This window comes from Martes martes, assembly GCF_963455335.1.
Source record: "Martes martes genome assembly, chromosome: 1".
NCBI lineage: Eukaryota > Metazoa > Chordata > Mammalia > Carnivora > Mustelidae > Martes > Martes martes.
Genome location: NC_137888.1, coordinates 67,061,997 through 67,083,770, shown reverse-complemented (window position 1 = coordinate 67,083,770; position 21,774 = coordinate 67,061,997). Strand labels below are relative to the sequence as shown.

The 21,774-nt window shown below is 46.0% G+C and overlaps 1 protein-coding gene across 2 annotated transcripts in view; it reads right to left on the bottom strand.

Moving 5' to 3' along the window:
* The window catches only part of PXYLP1 (2-phosphoxylose phosphatase 1), a 72,534-nt gene that overhangs the window by 32,840 nt on the left and 17,920 nt on the right, over nt 1–21,774 (bottom strand). The window contains exons 1-2 of one of the 2 annotated variants that reach the window (XM_080794697.1): nt 14,640–14,783; nt 2,967–3,098 (exon numbers count right to left, since the gene is read on the bottom strand). In XM_080794697.1, coding sequence (XP_080650823.1) covers nt 2,967–3,045 — 79 coding nt within the window. In that variant the 5' untranslated portion in view covers nt 3,046–3,098; nt 14,640–14,783. Of the gene's footprint in view, nt 1–2,966; nt 3,099–14,639; nt 14,784–21,774 lie in introns of those variants that run through there. The other variant, XM_080794696.1, reaches the window with a different exon arrangement.

The window sequence follows — 21,774 nt, the reverse complement described above, 5'->3', positions numbered from 1 at the left end:
GGCAATTACAAAAAAACAGAAAAAGCAGAACAACAACTAATCCAGTCTTGACATACTGGTGGTCATTGTCCTGTTGCCCTAAAGCAGTCCCTTAATCTGAGAAGTAATTTTTACACGCATACACATTTTAACTAGAATAACTAAAGTAGCATGTCTTACTTGTTCCCTTCTACAGTTTGAACACCAGGAATTTCAGTGTTTCCCTATTTCCAAACTCAAAAATATCCAGGACTTAAAAATACAAAATGAATGATTTTCATTAAAGGCTGTTAGCCTAGAGCAAGTCATTAGTACCATTTAAAATAAACATATTTTGAGAAACTATGAACTATATCTTAACCTTTTTTATATCCTTTCTCTCCACCTCCACCCTGATACTGTAGAAAAATACCCAACACACATATGCACTTAATGCATATATATGGGTTCACAGACCCACTTTCTGTACCAAGGAGAAATGCTTCTTTAAACAACCTGGTTTTTAAATTGTAAGCCGGGTCATAACTTTCTCATATTCAAAACATCAGAAAAAGCCAACAAGACAAAATAAAATACATGATCGTTGCAGAAAGCAAATAGAACTATACTGGTTTACTTAAAGCCTGAGAAAAACCAAGTTATATTGGATCGCCTCTCGTATATTACCCCAAGTAATTACATGTGCTAATCTGGTATTTATTCAAAAATTAGTCAAAAGAAATGATGAAAAAAAAAGTCCATATATTTTAGGGTAAGAATGAAAACGCAAATGTTAGTTAAACGTATACTTTTGTATTACCAATTAGTGCAGTGCCTTACACTGTAATAACCAGCAAGCCACAATGCAATTAAATAAATAAAGCAATTAAACTCCACATCTACAGAAATGGGTAAGTTCCAAAGTTACAGTTTACCTAGAAGTAGAAGAGCGGTAAGGACATCCATATCTTAATAGCTTTCCGAACTCCAACGTATCCAAGAATAAAGAGCTCCAATCCAGGCAGGCTAATTTACCCTGCAAAATTTTCCTTAAAAAAAAGTATGGCTGAAAATTGGCTCTCCTAAAACAGAAGGTACTTTCAGAGGAGTTATATAAGCAAAACACACTGGCCAATTCAGTGACGTGGAAACCACCTCATGCAAAAGAAACGCAGCAAACACAAGTAACCCACATTCACGTCTCAGATCCTGTCAGCTTCACAGAAGAAAAAACCAAGGTTGACTGTAACCTCCGACCTCCCCAGCCCAAGGATGGAAAATTTTTAATGAAAAGTTACGAGCTATTAAACTACCGAAAGTCCTAACACACTTTTTGAAAAGGACTCGTATTTTATGGTTCATTAACCATCTGGAGTATCTTTAAATTTCCTGTGCCCACCTACTCTTGACCTAGTTTCCTATTCTGGAGGGATAAAATGAGTATTTTTAATTGTCTTTCGTATTAGAAACAGCCTTTCATGGGTACCAGACGTGTGCACGGAGTATGTCACAAACTGGAGGTGTACCGGGGAGACGTGCTAAAAGCCTCCTCTCTTCCATTTATTCCAAAAGCCAAGTCTTTCCCACATTCCTCAGCGCTCACAGAACCTCCCACTTGCTGAGCCACCTGCCCTTCTTTCCATCACTCAAACTGCGACAGAAGTGCCGCCTCCTCAGAGCTGTTCTATGCAGTGACGGGTGCCAAAGGCGTACCTCCCATCCCTCAGGGTGTGGTGGTAAAATGGAGGGAAGGCAGGTGACAGCAAAGCCAAAGTTCCCAGTGTCGTACAGATACTCTCGACTTCGGGTTTATGGCACCAGAAGGAGAGGGAATTTGGGTCAGCCTGCTTTTCACAACAGGTGGAGATTCATTCATTCATTTAATGAAGAGTCATGAAACCCCTACTGTGTGGTAGGCAGTGCAGTTCCCGGGACAGGGAGGGAAACAGAACATGGTCCCTGCTCTTGGAGAACAGCATGATGGGAGGAAGAGACATGAGAACTGAACATTAGAATACTACATGGTTAGTGTGAGGAGAGGAACGGGTTTAGGGCATTCTGGAAGTATAACAAAAAAGCATCAGATCTGGCTGAAGGGGTAGGTGGGGGGAGTTCTGGAAGGTTCCCAGAAGAGGAGAAGACTGAGTGACGCATGTGGAGGAAAGGATGGGAGGGACATGAGGAGGATGGCGCTCTAGGCAGAGGGGCCGGTGGGATCTGGGCACAGAGAAGAGGGTAAATGTGTAGAGAACGCCAAGCAATTTAGCATGAGACAGGGACCACTGGAGGACAGAGAGCCTCCCCCGGACACTATGGGCCACCCCTGTAGGGTCACAACCAAGGAGCTGCTGGGGCCAGATCTGTGTTTGAGGATGGCCACTCTTGGGGGAGCAGTGGGGCATACAGCTCAGGGACTGAACCTGAACACAAGCGCCAAGCGGAGGACAAACTGCTGGGCAGTGAGATCTGTGGACTGGCTTCATCGGCCTGCCCCTGCCTCACCACACAAGAAACCCTGTGCATGGTCCCCACTGCCCAGGAAACAGAGTTTGGTACCTAGTCCCCCTACCCTCCCAACGACCGCAGCCACATAGCTCACTGAACAGAAAACAGACACAGTCCTCAAAGAACGAACCAGCAGGCTGAACACCCCAGCTCCTGCTGGGCCGCTCGGTGTCTCCCCCTGGGGAATCCAAGAATCTGGGAATAACCAGGCCAGTCAGGAATCTCTGCAGAAGCCAGAAACGTTTCAGGAGGCCTGGTGAGCACTTTCGTTCCTTATGGCCGAAAAAGACATGCAGCACAAAGCTCAGCGGTTTTAGGATCTGTACGCACAACCGTCCACTCTCAGTACCAATAATAAAAAGACTCAGTTGTTTTAAAACTGCCTTGTTCATTCGAAAAACAAAGGCTTTGGGGCCTGCTTGTTTCCTCCCCACAAGGGCCCTCTCTCTCAGAAGGAAGGCTCCCCCCCACCCCTTGTCCCAGCGGCGCCAGGCGACACTCACAGAACTGCAGGCTGAGGCTCACGAAGGCCAGCACGGCAGCCAGGGCCAGCAGCAGCAAGAAGCGACTGCGGAAAAGCATTATTATTTGCTCTATTTTCTCTTCATGGTTTCACCTCCGAATAGGAACACGTCCTGTGAACAAAACAGAGGAAATAAACATGTGTTCCGAGGTGGAAAACTGAGTTTGTCAACTGAAAATAATCCAATTAGCCCGGTCCTCCAGCAGGGGAGCATGAATCTTGGTTGCAGAACAATCATGGGTTATGGCATTGCCCCCAGACAAGCCCAAATGAGAACGTTCCCTTCAACTTAAGAAGAGGAGACCAGTTCCTGAATGCTTCGTTTATCTGACATCCACACAGAAAGAGACACTTCCCAGCAGGACCTTTCCAAAGAAAAATGTAAGGAGCTTCATCCAGTGCCAGACAATGAAGTCTTTACAGACCAGCTCATGCTCAGCCCATTCTGACAAGCAACTTCGTCACCTTCAGCTTTTTCTGGTGAATATTTTGTGGATACAATTCTGGTCTTTTAAAAATGTTCATCATTCACCTGAATGCCAGTCCCTGCCACGTGTCCCACAGTCATGGCTTTAGGGATGGCTGGAGTATGCCAGGGGATCTGTCTCTACACTCAATGGCCCCATCTGCTCACTGAAGACCTTCTCCCATCTGGACTGGTGACCCTATTTCTGCTGTGTCCACTGGTCTTCCTCTCACCATTCTCATTTCCTTTCACCATGTTAGAGCTGCGCAGAAGGACTTTCAGAAATGCTGAACGAGGCCCTTCTGTGAGAAAACTGAATGGCTGCTCGACGGTGTAACTTATCAGCCAAGTTTCTCTCCTGGTTCTCTCTGGGGCTTGAAACAGAACTTGAAGACCACACTCTCCTCAGAAAAGGTCCAACCTGTTACAGTATGAGGACAACAATAATTTCAGACCTGATTTTAGTAGTGGCATCTTTTCCTCTTTCAAATACAATTGGCTTCAGAGCCCCAACAAACACAATCAGACAAAAGCTCATTTGCTCATGTGGTGAGGGTCGGAGCTGCCCAACTTTGTGAATACACACACCAGAGGCTGTTGGGGGGCACCTGGGTGGCTCCGTGGGTAAGTGCCTGGCCCTTGATTTCGCCTCAGGTCATGATCTTAGCGTCGTGAGATCGAGTTCCACTGCAGGCTCTGAGCTCAGTGTGGAGTCCGCTTGGGATTCTCTCTCCTTTCCCTTGGCCCCTTCCCCCCTTGTGTGCACACATGCACTCTCTCAAATAAGTAAATAAATAAATAAATCTTTAAGAGCTCTTGAATTGTGCACTTTGGGTGAATTGGATGGTATGAGAATTCTATCTTATATCATCATCTTTTTTTTTTTTTAACCTATCTATACGGAATGAAGCAGGACCAAGAGCCTTAGAGTCCCTTGTTTCCCAGCCCTTAACCCCAGAAGGACCCTGAAAGGGAGTTTGAGAAGCATTCCTTTAAAGGGATTTGTCAGACTGTCTACAAATAGAGAACATTTGCTGAAAGACTAACAAAAGTGTATTTGTACCTCACAATGGCACCTGTACACTGGCTACCAGCGTCTCTGTCAACAAACAGATCCCAAATTCACACCTTCAAAAATACTCACTGCTTCTGTCCCTTCAGTCACCGCCACTAAGCAAGGACCAGTGCCTAGTGTCCCAAGATGGCCTGTGACTTCTCCTGTGGACACCCTCCTTGCCCTGGGGAGGGCACTTGCTAGCCTGGCAAGCTCTCTAGCATCCTGGCCAAGACAGCATACCACCCTGGCTGGTCCTATATCCCACCCAGGACTTCATGTATTTGGGATCCCAAACAAATGTTTTGTTTCCAAAATTCAAATTCCTCATAAGCTCCAGTTGGAAGTGTTTGAAAAGACACACACAGATCTGAAAGCAGATCAGCAGACTCTGTGCTTGGTGAGGGACAATGGCTTCTACACTGAACCCCCAAGGAGGCTGAGGTCACAGTCTGAGACAGAGCATGGGTCCACCAGACAGTGGCACTGTAGGTCACCCCTTCTGTACTAACAATGAAGGTGAACCCTTGATGTTGATAAACCCCATCCCAGATACAAAATGCTAAACCTGGGTGGCTCTGGGCCACCTTGACCTTGGGGGTGTCCTTGGTAATGCTCATCTGATGGCTCAACAGTAAACCTCCCCATAGGGACCAAACAACCTAAGTAAAATCCAGGTCACAGTTGCTTTCTTTTCTTTTCCTTCTTTCTTTCTTTTTCTTTCAGATTTTATTCATTCATTTGAGAGAGAGAGAGAAAGAACAGGTCCTCGGAGGAGAGGCAAAAGCAGGACCCACTGAGCAGGGAGCCTGACAAGGGGCTCCATCCCAGGACCCTGGGATCATGAACTGAGCCAAAGGCAGATGCTTAACCAACTAAGCCACCCAGGCATCCCGGAGGCACAGTTTCTGTCCTCCACCCTAGACAGCCTCTACTGCCTGGCTCAGCTCCCCAGGTGATGAGCATGGAAGGCAACAATATTCACTTGTGAACACTGGCCACAGTACTTTCAAAACATACCCAACTTGGGCAGAGTAACAATGCTCAGCTACCCCCGCACCTCCCCTTGGCAGCTTTCTACTTTTGCTCTGCTTCTCCAGGGAACAGGAACTTCTAACTGCTCAAAACCATCATTCCCAAGGTTTCCATTCACAGAGCGCAGTGTAAACCAGCCCCCATGCAGGGTTCTTGACACAACCTCTTTCACGCTCTGCAGGGCAGACATGTGCGTCTCTAATATGCAGGCAGAAAACCAAAACTCAAGAGCACAGGTTATGAAGTCATGGTGACAAGATACAAAACAAGATCTCTGTGCCTCTACAGTTGGTTTTTCCATGTTGTGGTGGTGTCTGCCCGACAGGTCTGCACGCTGACTCTAGCTCCAAGCTGTGGATCAACACAGAACAAGTTAGCTCTTGGCATGTGCCAGTTTCTTACGTACTAGAAGACGGCTGACAGCTCCTCGCTAGATAGCCTGTGGGTTTCAGAAGCCTCTCATTACCTGGGTCATTCTTGATTGAATTTATTCTACTTTATCAGTGACCTCCTTACTGAGTAGGGTGTGTGGGTAGAGACTGGATCACAGAATGGGGAGGAGGTTCAGAGGATATGTCTCCTTTGGGGGATCTCTCTCTCTTTCTTAAAAATTTTATTTATTTGGGGCGCCTGGGTGGCTCAGTGGGTTAAGCTGCTGCCTTCGGCTCAGGTCATGATCTCAGGGTCCTGGGATCGAGTCCTGCATTGGGCTCTCTGCTCAGCGGGGAGCCTGCTTCCCTCTCTCTCTCTGCCTGCCTCTCTGTCTACTTGTGATCTCTCTCTGTCAAATAAATAAATAAAATCTTAAAAAAAATTTTTATTTATTTGACAGAGAGAGAAAGCACAAGCAGGAAGAGTGGCAGAAGGAGAGGGAAAAGTAGGCTCCCTGCTGAGCAAAGAGCCCGGCACGGGGCTCGATCCCAGGACCCTGGGATCACGCCCTCAGCTGAAGGCAGATGCTTAACCAACTGAGCCACCCAGGTGTCTCTCCTTTGGGGTATCTCTGTACTCCAGATGAAAAAAAGTGCTGGGGTTTTTCTTTATGCCTTCCTCACCTTTCTGTCACCATGCCACCATCTGAGGCTGCCATCTTTTCCTTTATCACGAACATTTTCCAGTGTTCCTGCCTGGGAGATGACTTTTTGGGTCTTTGAGAACTCTCCTGTTAGGAGGGCTCTGCAGTCCTTGCTACCTGAAGATGCTTTCTTGCGGACCACATCAGCAGCATGGTGCAGAAAAGACAGGAGCAGCCCTATGGAAGCAGACAGACCTGGGCCAGAACATTGAGCTCAGTGACATAGGTCCAGTTCCTTAAGCTCTCTGAGACTCAGTTTCCTCATCTGTAAGTTGGAGCTATCACCGCAAGATGTTGTGAGGAGTAAAAGTCTATGTACCATCCCCAGCATACGACAGACATTCAAAAGACAACGGTTGTTACTAGCACTATTCCCTCCTCATCTTCTCTCAGTTCTCTTTGCCACTTCTTCCCTCCTCCTGGGAGACAGGAAGAGTTTCTTCACCTGTTTGTAGGTTTCTCCAGGTAGGCAAATACTGAAGATTTACATGTTATTGCTCACCTCTCCCTCTCCAGCTCAAGTGCTGTCTTCAGCCTCTGTCCCCCTCAGGGCGTGGGAAACAATCTGGCTGCCTCTGGGAAGTCACCCACCTCTGACTTCTAAGCCCAGCGGTGTCTTTTGCTTCAGTATGTCAGAGACCAGACCTGCCACTTGGTTGCTCTGTGTTTGGGTGTGGGAGGTGAGGGTCTTTCTTCTCGTCTGGCTCTTCAACTGCTTCCTGCCTCCGGCCTCTTGGGAGATTTTCCACCACACTTACTGGCAGGTGAGGCCACCAGAACAACGACCAAGTTCTCTGCCTATGGTTTTAGCCGACACTGCCTTTTTACACAAGGATGAACCACAAGACTGTTCAGGGTCATCTTCTGTGGGGGTGGAAACAACTACTACTTACTGAGTTAGACTTCAGGCTTATAGCATGGCGGATGTGTAGTCTTTCTGTATCCAGAGCCTGTGTAGATTCCTCCCACATGGACTCTAAGTTTGGACAAGGTATTGACTTTGTCTTATGGGGACAACAGTAGCTGAGCGGAGGCTTGAAAAATACTTATGCGTTGGGGCCTGTCCTCCTTTGCTGCTTCTGGAACACTGAGACCACCATGGGAAGACACCCAAGCTAGCTGGCGAAGGATGGGAGACCACACGGAGCCAAAGCAAGTAGCCCCCGCTGAGGCTCTCGTTAGCCAGTCTGCCCATCACCACACATGTGAGCAAGACCATCCCAGACCGTTCCAGCCCGGCCATGCCACCAGCAGATGGGGACCAGGAAAGTCAGCCCAGACTTAAAAGAACTGCGTGGCCAACCCACAGATCACAAGCAAGTGTAATGGTTGCTGTTTTAAGCCAATAAGTTTTAGGAGCTTGCTACAAAACGAAAGCTAACTGTTATAACAAAGAGGAAGTGGCTTACATCTTTACTAGGAATTCTTAAGTCAGGGTCTGGAGCTCCATACCACCCTCTGCAGAAAGCACAGGCAAAGCTCTACTTTTCTACGTTCCTTAATAAGCTGAGTGCTTTTTCGGAAAGGAGCTATATTTAGCTCCAGATTTAAAATACTGGGGATGTGTTGGGTTAACCAGATGGCGGGGACCGTGTGTGTGCCTGCCTGACTGCTTCTAGTTTTTGGGCTACTGACATCTCTACACGTCTATAGTTTTTCATCTGACATGGGCTTCAGTCTGGGAACACCCAACCTTTCCCCCTTAATACTCTCAGGATTTCTGCACCCTCCCCTTTCTGGCCCTGCTTTGGTACCACCAAACACCAAATGGCAGGGATGTGGTCAGAGTCTCATTATTTCCACTTGTGCTAGGGACGGACCTGGTGTGATCACAGCCCCGGAGCTGTGCTCACAGCCTGGAGTGGGCGGTGACCTCAGGCCCCAGGAAACACACACACACACACACACACACACACACACACTTTCTTCTGGAGCCTATTTTCCTAGAAAACTTGGAAAGGAAGGTCATGCTTTGTTCTTAAATTTTTTTTCTTAATGGCTAAATAAACATGGTATTTAAAATACACATGGATTTGAAGACATTTGCGTTTGCAGCTGGAGCTAGGATCCCAATGGGTGTGTGTGAGCGCCCAAGAGTAGGTCCCACGGTGGGACGTGGGGTGCACGGGTCAGAGAAAAGATGTCTTCAGCAGAGACACCTACTTACTGTGAGAGATGGGGAGGAGCCCTGACATGGTGACAAAGAGGCAGCTCCAGAGGCCGACAGATCTGGGCCAGTTCCCTGCTCTGCTGCTTAGTTTCTGTGTGCCCCTCTGACAAGTAACTAACTTCATTTGTCTGAGCCCAGGGTCTCGATCTTTAAACAAGAGTGGGAATCAGTATATGAGAGAGCAGGAAGGCAGGGGAGAGCACCACAGAGGCAGCGGGCATGCACTGTGCTTGCCCAGCTCTGGAGGAATCATACAGATCCCTGCACCATCACCTAAACACAAAGACTTGCCCTTTCCCCCAGGCTACTGCTTCTTCCCCACAATTGGTTCCTCTTCCAAATCCTGGCCACTGGCCATGTCTTTACTGGCCAGCCCCAGCCGTTGAGGCAGGGAGCCACGTTTGCAGCCTCCTTCCTGCCTCCCCCGACATGGCAAGTCTTCCCTTGGCTGACTCATCTGTGGTGGCCCCAGCCACCGCGACAGGTTTTTCCACCCTGGAACATCTGTGTCAGCTTCTGTCGGGCCCCATCCTAAGAAGACGAGGATTACCAGCCAATGGGCTCTGTCTCTGTGGCCCGAGCTCTGGCCTATTCTCCACAGAGTCCATTCTCGTGCGGCACTCAAGAAGTCATGTAGTTGTGGGTTCCCTCCAGGGATCTTCCCGTAACTTCCTTCCATGGAGGCTCTGTGTGCACACTCCTGGGGTCTACCATGCTCCTCCAGACACTCTATCACACTTGTCCAAGTCATGCCAAGTGACAGCCAGAGATCCAAGGTCTCTGGGTCCACAGTAGAAGCCCCAGAGTCTGCTCCCTCACAGCCCAGAAAATAACGTGTGTGGGAAGTCACCGCGACAGCCGCTGGATGAGAGGCTGGGACTATGACCTACTTCAGCATGGCATGCACATCTCCCTGTCCTCTGACATCTCTCAAGGCCCACCACCTTCCAAAGAAAAGGCGCTCTAGACACAATATGGCATCACGACCCAATCCAACTCCTATAAATACAACTGTAGAAACAACTGTTTTATGTTCCAGGCTGAACTGGTAGTCATCAGATGTTTACTGGGCACAGCCTTAGTCCCAGAGCTAAACCCACACAGTAAAAATATCTTAAATCCAGAAATAGAATTATTACTCCGAATTCCCGATGAAACAGTAAAAAATAAAACAAACAGGAAACCCGGCCTACTTTAACTTTACAGTAGATTTCAGTGGTGAAAGGAAATATTTTAGAATACAATTTTGATAAAGGACTAGTTGATAGGTTCTTCCCATTATGGTAAGTACCATTTCTGAATTAAGAGGAAAAGGGAACAGGTTAAAGGCGTTTTCACAAACGACATTCAACCCCCAGAGATTTCCAAAAGCCCAAGGCCTGGCCTGATTTTTAACCTCGTAAGAGTGGGAAATGCCATGTCTAATGACTCTGGTCTCAGGGTCTCCTTCAAAGTATACAGAATTTAGGGTTCTAAACGTGACCACAACTGCTTGGAAGAAAAATATGTATTTAATTATCTCTTACTTGTGTAGTTAAAATGCCATTACCAGGAATAGAAAGATGTTATTAAAGAAAACACTTTAGATGTATTCTATACTTTGATTTTTTGGGTCTTAATCACCTTGGCCTAAGTAAATATGTTACTATAATTTTTTTTAAAACCCCAAGGCTATAATTGTGAACTAAATATGAACCAAGCAAAGGTAAAAGCTACATCGTAACAGTCCTCTCTATCCAATGTCACCTCAACTAGAGGTTTAATTGCAAAATTAAAATTACTAGAGTTTAATTGCAAAATCAAAGATGCTTATCTCAAAATAAACCAACCTGAAAAGTCTGAGGACTGATGTACAGATTTCAGAACCTCCTAGAAACTCCCAAGCACCAGGGCAGACACTAAGGAAGCTGTGGGTTCCTAGCAGTTACACACATTCCAGTTACTCAAATTCCAGCTAGGACGCATGCTCAGTTCTAAAGGCTGAAACCCATTCACACCCCTAGTCAGTCAGTCGATTCAAACAACATTATTTCTGGGGTGCCTGGGTGGCTCAGTGGGTTAAGCCTCTGCCTTCGGCTCAGGTCATGATCTCAGGGTCCTGGGATGGAGCCCTGCATCAGGCTCTCTGCTCTGCAGGGAGCCTGCTTCCTCCTCTCTCTCTCTCTGCCTGCCTCTCTGCCTACTTGTGATCTCTGTCAAATAAATAAATAAAATTAAAAAAAAAAACATTATTTCTTTTCTTAAGATTAGTATGTGTCAGGCATCATCCACACTGAGCGGGCACAGAACACAGGATTCAGTTCCGCCATCTTGAAGCTCACAGCTGAAATGTTCAAAAGTATATATGGGAGAATGACAAAAGATCTAGGAAATGCTTTAAAATATTCAGCGGGGTGGGGGCAGGAAGGGGAATTAGTAAATCGAGAGTGGCAAAAGGCTGACAACTGCTGGCAAAACTGACAACTGGTTGATGGATTCTTGCGGATGTATTGTATGATCCTTTCTGCTCTCGTGAATGTTTGAAAGTAAAAGTTAAAAAAAATAAAGAAAGGACGCTTACAGTCTGGTCAGTGGGACCACGAGTAAAAAGACCATTACACCACATGAAAGCAGTGCCACGAGGCACAAGCAGGAGCGGGATGGGGAGGAGACCCACCTAGGCCCAGAGAGGGAGGATAGCTCTCTTGAAGAGCAGACTGGAGCTGGTATATTTATAATTGCATTTTAGGAAAACAGAATGAACCAAAGAGACAGCACCAAGTGAGACTGTATTGACTGCTGGGGGGTAATGGGGAAGGGGGGGGCCCTGTTTGTGTCAGGAGCCACAGAAGAGAAGTGGGCTGCTGTGCCCAGGGAAAAGTTAGCTACTCAGGAGCAAGGGTCTCACTCCCCCCTGCCCAGGGCCAACCTCCCTGATGACCCCAAGGAGGCCTATCACCAAGCGCACCAGAAAATACATGCACTGATCCCTACTCCCTCCCTGGAGCCCCCTCTGGGCACAGAGCCATTGACTTCCAGGTTGGAGCAGGAGGATGTCATCCCAGGATCCCTGCCACCAATCAGTGCCAGCTTAAGGGCCAGGCCGACTTCCTGGAAATGACCCTCATTTTCTGGAGCAAGGGTTCTGTGTCTTCCCAGCCCCAGCCTCTTTTGGGAGGACAGGAGCAGGCCAGAGGCCTCTGTGCTCCTTGCACAGGGGCAACAGCTTAAAGAATGCCTATAGAGTACGTGGTGTGTCTCCCCTTGAACATTCCATACATTACCCCATGGCTGACCCTCCCAGGGCTCCTTTCTCACCAGGGTACTCTCTCCTAAAGAACAGCCTGTCTTCTCCCCTGGGGTAGTGAAAGGTGATATAACCCATGACAACGTCCTGCCTAGATGTGACAGAGGTGGTAGCAGCCATCTCCTGGCTCTGGGGTAACAGTGTGGGGGGCTATCCAATGCTATAGATCGATCCCCAAACTGGCCCTGGATAAAGGCTAGCATCAAGCCCAAAGCTCTTTGGCCCTCCTCGCATGGTTTGCTATGATCAGGCCACACCCCACAAATCCCACGTCATGTCCCAGCCCTTCCCACAACACGCAGTTAAGCATGTGGGCTCAGGGATCAGTTGGCTGGGGCTCAAGCCTTTCTTAAACCCTTATGGAGCCACAGTTTCCCCTTCTATGAAATGGGAATAACCACAGGCTCAACGTCACATGTTGGGCTAGGGTTAGCGAGGTTAGCAGGTGTACGGGACCCAGCACAGTACCTGGCTCCTAAAAGCCAAGTAAGTCAGCAGTGACTTCTCTCATGGTTTTAATTCTCACGACCCACATATGAGGTACTGACCCTGCTTCCCCTTCATCTCTGCCCCCACTCTAGAAGCAGCATGCCTGTGGGACCCTGCCAGAGAAGGTCAGAGTTAGGAGAGATTTTAAATATCACCCGATTCAAGTCTTTTGGTTGACCAGAAGAGAGGCCAGCGCAGGTGAGAACTGGCAAAGGCTCCAGGCTGCTCTGGGAGACTGGCTCTTGTGACTCAAATCCTTGCTTCACAATCAGAGAGGCACCCAGCATGCTCTCCTTGTTCCGTGCTGCCTCTCTCCTGCAGAGGACACACTATGTGGCAGATATCTCTGTCTCCCGGTGTCTATTTGCTCTTTTTTCTTCCTAAGGGAATCCTCTAGGTTTTAGCTGGATACACGGCCACCCAGCTAGAGAGGATATTCTCCAGAGTCCCTTGCAACCAGCTGTTGCCATATGATCAAATATAGGCCAATGAGTTGTGACTGGAAGTATGAGAAGCAATTCTGGGTCAAAAGGAGGCTGTCTGCCCCATCTCATTCTGACCTTCCTCCTTTGCCATTTCCCATGCTCTAAATCGCTGGTGGGGAGCTAAGCCAGCTTTCTTGACACTCATGGAGACAACATCCTAGTGCATATCAGAGAACCCTAGATGGCCTCATGGGGCAGACTACCCATTTCCTTGACTGTCTACCAGCCCAAACTGTTTTGGGAGAGAAAAAACAATCTCACAACCTTTTAAAATCATTGTTATTTCACTTCTGTTAAAGCAGTCAAACCCATATCCTAACTAGAACCTGCCATGAGCACTAGATGACATCAGTCGTCTTCACGGCGGCTGCCTTTGTAGGCTCTGATGAATAAACATAAGCCAATTCATGACAAACTGCACTAGGCAGAAAAATCTCATCACATACTCTAAAATGTCACTCTTAGATATGATAGAGATGAGTCACGGTTGTGATAACCTTAGTTCTTTTTGAGCTTTATTTTTTATTTTATCTTAAATTATTTATTCATCTGTGAAGATGGCTTGGCTGCAGGCAACAGAAAACCCTCTCGAACACAAAGAGACTCGGTCATATTCTCATATGATGAGTCAGAGTGTGAGGAAGGGCGGCTCCAAGGTTAGTTAATTCAGGGCCCCAGAAGCATCGTCAGGAAGCCAGCACCTTTCCATCTCTGGACTCTGCCATCCTGTCCTTGTCCCATACCTAGGATGACTTCCCCTCAGGGATTTAAGATGGTGGCCACGCTCTCGGGCATCACGTCACCTTGGGCAATCTGCAGATGGGAAAGGGAAAATCCTGTGCATGCTTACTGGCAGCAAGGAAGGCCTTCCCAGAAACCCTCCAGCAGACCTCCCCTAACGGCTAACTGGCAGGACAGTGTCACAAGCCCGTGCGCAAACTCATCACCGGCACTGGGAATGGACCACCACCATGGAGTGAAACCAACTGGGGCTCACCTCCTTCCGGGCAGAGGCCCATGGAGGAAGGGAGACAGTGGAGGCCTGCACAGAATCAGAGTTCTGTTACAAACAAGGGAGTGAGGGGGTGTCTGCAATAACCCACGACTGGAGAAGATTTGACAACACACACGATTATTCTAAAAAATAATGACAGTACCAGCACTTTTCAGATCTAGCAATCAAAGCACATACAGTCCTAATTCTATGTTTAAGAAACACCAGTGTTGGTTCACTCAGGTATAATTCCGCAGTGACAAACAGCAGAGCGGCACCCTCACGTGGCATGTGTCCTACCAACAAGACCGTTTGTTCCATATTTTATGTATTTAAATATGCAACATGAATTATTTACCTACCATTTCTTTCCAGAAAGGATCTAGGCAGATAATCTACAGATTTAGTACTTTTTATCCCTGAAATATTAAAGACCCCACCTCCCCACTTCTGAACTCTACTTCCCTGCCACTCTCTCCTTTGAGGTTTTTTCCCTAGCTCTACAAAGGATAAACTCGTCAAGGGGTCTGATCACTTCTCAGGACTGGAAAAGACGGAAATAACTAATTCGTCAAGCCAGGATCTCCAATCTTACGTACTTCTTAGTGGTCTCTTTGCAACACTGTGGGAGAGGCCTGGGTTCCATTCAGCTTCACCACTATGCTCCTTCTTAAAGTTGCAGCGGTAGCGACATCTGAAATTGGCATATTCTGACTTAGATTGTCAAGCGCAGCTGTAAGTACCTCAACAAAAAAAAGGGAGAACGTGCAGTTGGCACGATTTACTCATCACAAAGCCACTTAGAAAATACAGCTGATTCTTTTTTTTTTTTTAAAGATTGTATTTATTTATTTGACAGACAGAGATCACAAGTAGGCAGAGAGGCAGGCAGAGAGAGAGAGGAAGAGAAGCAGGCTCCCGGATGAGCACAGAGCCTGATGCGGGTCTCAAGTCTCAATCCCAGGACCCAGGGATTATGACCTGAGCCGAAGGGAGAGGCTTTAACTCACTGAGCCACGCAGGCGCCCCAAAATATAGCTGATTTATTTATTTTGCAAGCAAACAGTGTCAATTAAAAGTCTGTTACAGGGGTGCCTGGGTGGCTCAGTCAGTTAAGCCTCTGCCTTCGGCTCAGGTCATGATCCCAGGGTTCTGGGATTGAGCCCCTTATCAGGCTCCCTGCTCAGTGGGGGAGTCTGCTTCTCTCCCTCTGCCCCTCCCTATGCTCGTTCTAATAAATAAACAAAATCTTTATAAAACAAACAAAAAAAAGCCAGATACATTTCCTTTTTTTAAAGATTTTATTTGAAGGACACCTGGGTGGCTCCGTCATTAAGCATCTGCCTTCAGCTCAGGTCATGATTCCAGGGTCCTGGGATTGAGCCCCACATTAGGCTCCTTGCTTGGTGGGCCTGTTTCTCCTTCTCCCTCTGCCTGCTGCTCCCCCCGCTGTGCTCTCTCTCTCTCTCTGTGCATCAAATAAATAAAATCTTTAAAAAAAAAAAAAAAAACTTCCTTTAAAAGTTTGTTATGGTGTCAAGGAAAGCACAAAACATTCAACGGGCAGGGCTGTAAAACAAGAAATACATATGTACAGTAAAAGTTTGCATGGTAAAAGCCAAATTTTTAGACCAAAAAATAAAAAGAGCTTTGGAGGGCCTGCAAATCCCAGCAATGTGAATCAGGCCCCCTGGGAGTGCAGTTTGCCATGGCCCCCTTTGCTTTCTGAAAGCTGTGTTTTCCAGGTTAACAATACTACACAGAAACGGGGTTTTGTTCTGGATAGACACGTGAATGGGGGCACTGACGCATGCTACAGATCAAGGTGTTTTGCCCAACGAGGCCTTTTTCAGGCTTGAAGCACACTTACCTCTAAAGCTTTGACCATACCCGGTGCTCAATGCCAGCTCATCCCATGACTCGCTCATGATGAGGCACAGAGTTTCAGGTCCCCTGTGGACCAGCACTGCCAGTGCCCAGGGCAGGAACTCCATGCCCTTAAAACATGGTTTAGAAAATTTCTGGATGGTTCAGTGGGAGGTTGGCAGCCTCCGTGTCAGTACAGAACTAGAAGCCCTCCATGTACCTGAAATCCAAGGATTCTCTGGTTCAAGCTCTCAAAACTTTTTTGGGGGGGAGTTCCTTTGCACTTGCCCTTTGCAAAGTGCAAACTCACTTGCACTTGCAAACTCTACAAAAACAGAGCTAAGAGCACTGTCACAAAGAATCAGACATTTAGCTTGGGAAGGAATCTGAATTGCTATTAGACCAAACTCCCTTCTAGTAAAGCAGGGACTAACACTGTTCTAAGCTCCAAAACTTTGATTCAGCTTAGGTTAAAGCCATAATTAAATATATGCCTCAAAGTCAATGGTATTTATCATATACAACGGTGAAAAGCTGAGAGCTTTTCCTCTTAGACCAGAACAAGACAAGGATGCCCACTTTCACTTTTATTCAATATAGTACTAGAAAACCTACCCACAGCAATTAGGTAAGATAATGAAATAAATGATATCCAAATGAGAATGCAAGAAGTTAACACTGCCTCTATTTGCAGGGATAACAATTTAATCACCAAAAAGCTGTCAGACCTAATAAATGAATTGAAAAAATTGCAGGATACAAAATCTATGTAAGAAAATCAGTTGCATTCCTACATACTAACAACAAATTCTCAGAAAGAAAAATTAAGAAAACAATCCCATTTACAATTTCATCAAAAAGAATAAAATATCCAAAATATATAAGGAACTCATACAACTTGACAGCAAAAACAAACAAACAAAAACAAACCCAATTTGATAAAAAAAAAATTGTGCAGAGGAACTGCATAAACATTTTTCCAAAGAAGATGTACAAATGGCCAACAGGTACATAAAGATGCTCAACATTACTGATCTCCAGAGAGATAAAAAATACAATTCAAAAACACAATGAGATATTACTTCACATCTATTAGAACGACTATCATCAAGACAATGGCTATATTACAAGAGATACCAAGTGTTGGTGAGAATATAGAGAAGAGGAATGCTTGTGTTAGAGGGAATGCAAACTGCTACAGCCACTGTGGAAAACTGTATGGAGGTTCCTCAAAAAATTAAAAATAGAACTACTCTATGATCCAGTAATCCCACTTCTGGAGGAAACAAAAAACAGTATCTTGAAGAGATACTGTACCCCACGTTCATGACAGCATTATTTATAATAGCTAAAGCATGGAAACAACTTAAGTGTCCATCGACAGATAAACAGATAAAGAAAGTGTGGAATATATATATAATGAGATATTATTCAGTCATTAAAAAAAGAAGGAAATCCTATCACTTGCAACAACATGGATGCCCCTTGAAGGCATTACGCTAAGTGAAACAAGTTAGGGAAAAACAAATAATGTATGATCTCATTTATATGTGACATCTAAAAAAGCCAAACTCATAGAAACAGAGAAAAGTCTGGCGGCTGTCAGAGGCAGGGGTGGGGATTAGGGGAAATGGGTGAAGGTGGTCAAAAGGTATGAACTTCTGGTTATAAGATTAATAAGTCCTGGGGATGTAAGGGATAGCACAATGACCATAGTTAACAATATTCTATTGTATATTTGAAAGGTGCTGAGAGAGTAAATCTGGAGGGGTCCCTGGGTTGGCTCAGTCAGTTCACCATCTGCCTTCAGCTCAGGTCATGATCCCAGGGTCCTGGGATCAAGCCCCGCATCAGGCTCCCTGTTCAGTGGGCAGTTTGCTTCTCCCTCTCTCTCTGCTGCTCCCCTTTGCTTGTTTGTTATAAGCTCTCTCTCTTTCTGTGTCAAATAAATACATAAAATCTTCAAAAAAAAAAAAAAAGAAGTAAATTGAAAGTTTTCATCACAAGAAAAAGTATCGTAAGCGTGTAAGGAGATGGATGTTAACCAAACTTGTGGTGAACATTTCACAATATAGACATATACCAAATCTTTACATTGCACGCCTTAGTACAGTGCTCTATGTCAATTATATCTCAATAAAACTGGAAAGCAAAGAAAATGGGATATAACTTGATGTTGAGGAAACAAAAATGTGCAGTGTTTATAAAATAATCCAAAGGAAAAAAAAGCCCATGTGGAAGCAGCATACCACAGAAGATTGAGTTTCCAGCAGCCTGGGTCCCCAAATCTCTATATGGAGCAGAGGTCCCACCTCTTTCATGAACCCCCACCTCAATACCACTGTCTTGGAGCCAAGCTGGACTGCTTTTACATAGGAAAAATAATCTATTGTGCCAAGCCATTGCAATGTAGGAATTTGTTACAGCAGCTTAACATAAATCCTAATGCTTCTCTGTATTTACAGGCTTTTGAAAAGTATTAAACAAAATAATACATATAAAATACCCAGGTCATAATAGCTCAAAAATGCTTAATTCCTTTTTGCTTTGGAGCAAGAGTTTTCTAGGAATATTCACATGCACAGATTGGGGCTAGCCCCATAAACTTATTACCAAGCAACATTTTCAGGAGAGTTCTGGTCATTTGCATCTTTAAATTACTCTGTCATTGGGAATATGGTACTTACCTTGAAACCTAACTTGAAGCTGAGAGAGGCAGAGACCTTGAAACAAAGATGTCATTGGTAGATGGTAGGCCCTTTCAAGTCTTCCAGAGGGGGCCATGCTTACCTGTAAACCACTAGGCATTCTTAAAACAAAAACAAAAACAAAAGTAAAAACAAAACAAAAAAACAAGGTCAGTGGTACTTAATGAGAAACGTGGGGGAAGAAGCTGTTCACAGCTTCTGAGAATGCCAAGCACTGGGGTGGCCACAGTCTTTGTTTACACATCAGTTTCCATAAACTGAAGCTAAATGAACGAATACTTATTCTGTATTGTCCTCATAAAATTGAGTTTCTAACTTGAGTTTCTGAGTATGTCTACTAAAAAGAGCAAAGAGCTATCCTGTAAAAGTTATCTTCCAAGGCTCCCTGGTTATCCACTGGCCACTATTCATCGGTGACTGTCGCGCTATCAGTTGGGAGTTACGGGACGTCATGATGGCAGGAACGTTTGCGGCAGGCGGTGGTTCCGCTGACAGTGTTGTGGGCCCTGTTAGCTACAGAAGATTGGCTCCGCCCACCAACTCTGTGATAACTAGCCCCAGACTGCCAATCACTGACGTTATTATAACGTGCTTAACCAGATCAAGACTGATGCTTCCTCTTCTGAAATTAGCAACACGCCTGAAAGTCTTCCATAAGCAAAAGAAATCATTCTAACTGGTTACTTTAAAAATATGGTGCAAAATCTTGTTCTTCCCAGAGGTCTGTCGTCTTCTTTTCACTGAGGTATAATTTACATATAACATTATATTAGTTTCAGACACAAGACGTAATGATTTGGTATTTGTACATATTACAAAAGGATCACCATAATAAGTCTAGTTAACGTTCCTCACTATAGTTAACATTCATCACCACACATAGTTACAATTATTTTCTTATACGAGAACTTTTAAGACCCACTCTAAGCATCTCCATGATTTAATGATTTTATAACCATAAGTTTGTACCTTTTGACCCCCTTCACCCCTTTTGCCCATCCCCACCTGGCAACCATTTATCTGTTTCTCCACATCTATGACCTCATTCTTTTTTTTTCCCTTTAAGATTCCACACATAAGTGAGATCATAGTGTCTTCTATAATCTCCCTAGCAGGTGGTGATCAAAACTTTGGGCCTTTAGCAGTTTCCTCTAATGCCCTTAGGAGGCTGACCAAACCCTGTCTGTGGCCTACAAGGCCCCAATGTTAGTCCAGGTGCACCTCAGCCCCACACTATAGCCCTCCAGTCATCCTAGCCATCTCTTAGCCCCACAAAAGAGCCTTGCTCTGGGGGACTTGGTGTCTGTGTCCACATATGTCCTCCAATGACCCAATTAGGAGGTGAGTCAGCTTGGCAAATGCTTGGAGTGCCAGTCCACAAGGGGCACCAACACCCCTCCCCGCAAGAAAGAGCCAGAGATAAAGAAAACTATACCTCTCTGGAGCTATTTGGGGCAAGGGAGGAAGGTGGGACCCCCAAGGGGCATGCTGGAGCTACGACGCAAGCCATAAGACTATCGCTTCTGGAGGACTCTGGTGAGCTCAGGCACGCAGGTAATTTTAAAGCCAAGGATGAAGGCTCTCTGGGTGACCCACTGGTTAAGTGTCTGACTCTTGGTCTCAGCTTGGTCATGATCTCAGGGTTGTGAGATCAAGCCCTGTGTCAGGCTCCCTATTCAGCATGGAGTCTGCTTGAAGATTCTCTCTCATCCCCCCCTCCTCACACGTGTGTGTGTACTTTCTCTCTCTTTCAAATAAATAAATAAATCTTTTTTTTTTTTTAAGATTTTATTTATTTATTTGACAGACAGAGATCACAAGTAGGTAGAGAAGCAGACAGAGAGGGGCGGGGGAAGCAGGCTTCCTGCTGAGCAGAGAGCCCGATGTGGGGCTCGATCCCAGGACCCTGGGATCATGACCTGAGCCAAAGGCAGAGGGTTTAACCCACTGAGCCACCCAGGCACTCCTAAATAAATACATCTTAAAAAAAAAAAAAAAAAAAAAGCCAAGTGTGAAAAGCTAGGGAGAGCAGAGCATGAGGGTGTAGTGGTTCTAGAGCACATCTACAAATCTTCTGTCCCATCTCCCATCAAGGTTCTGGGTCCTCTGACTAGGCCTCAGGACTACCTTAATAGAATGGGACAGAAATGATGCTGTATGACCTCACATACCAGGTTGGAAGAGTCCATGAGATTCTAGCTGGCTCGGTCTTTCTTAGGTCACTTGCTTTGGAGCCCTGAAGCGATCACACTAGAAACCCCGCATGAGAGGCCACCCAGAGACAGGGATGCCCAAGCAGCCCCAACTGTCCGAGGCTTCCCAGCCCAGGCTTCAGACATGTGAATGAGGGAACATTTGGGTGATTCCAGACTGGCCAGTGCCTGAATAACTGTGTGGGACCCAAGTGACAAATACGAGCAGGCCCTGTCCACCTCCAGATCACAAGAATAACAGTAAAATGACGGCAGTTTTAAGTCACCAAGTTCGGGAATGACTTGTTACACAGCAGTAGTGATGAGGCTTGAGACTTTGTCAGTCTTGCTCCTAACTCTTCTGTCCTCAGTACCAAGAACAGTACTTGGCCCAGACCAGGTGATCAGTCAAGGTTTGTTGGATGACTGAATGAATGGACAGATGAATGCATGAATGAATAGGGGAGAGGCTTACCACACCCACCAGCAACTCATCCTTTCTGCCTTCCCCCAGCGGGCACGTTGCCATCTCTCTTCTGTCCCAGAGGAAACAGAGGCAGAAGAAAAATTATTAAATTTCCTTACTACTTACAGCCCACTGACAAGTCCTTGAAACAGGCAGAGTGACATTCTTCTAGGGACTCAACTGCCTTGATGTTGACACTTTGCTAAGGGCAACAGGCAATCCTAACCCACCATCTCTCCCCTCCCCGCACTGCCCCAGGATTCTGTAAGCCCACTTTAACATATAAAAATTCTTTCGGAATCTTCATCTCTATTCCCCAAGATACATGTTGGCAACCACGCCCCAAGCATATGACCTCCTAAGGTCCTGGAAACCTTGCCTCCAAATTCCTTTGAGATTTATGCTATCCCTAACCCCCTCCCAACTTGAAAGTATACAATGGGCCACTCCTCATGACCCCAGTGCTGCTCTTTCTGCCACATGTCCTGTCCCTGTGCTTTAA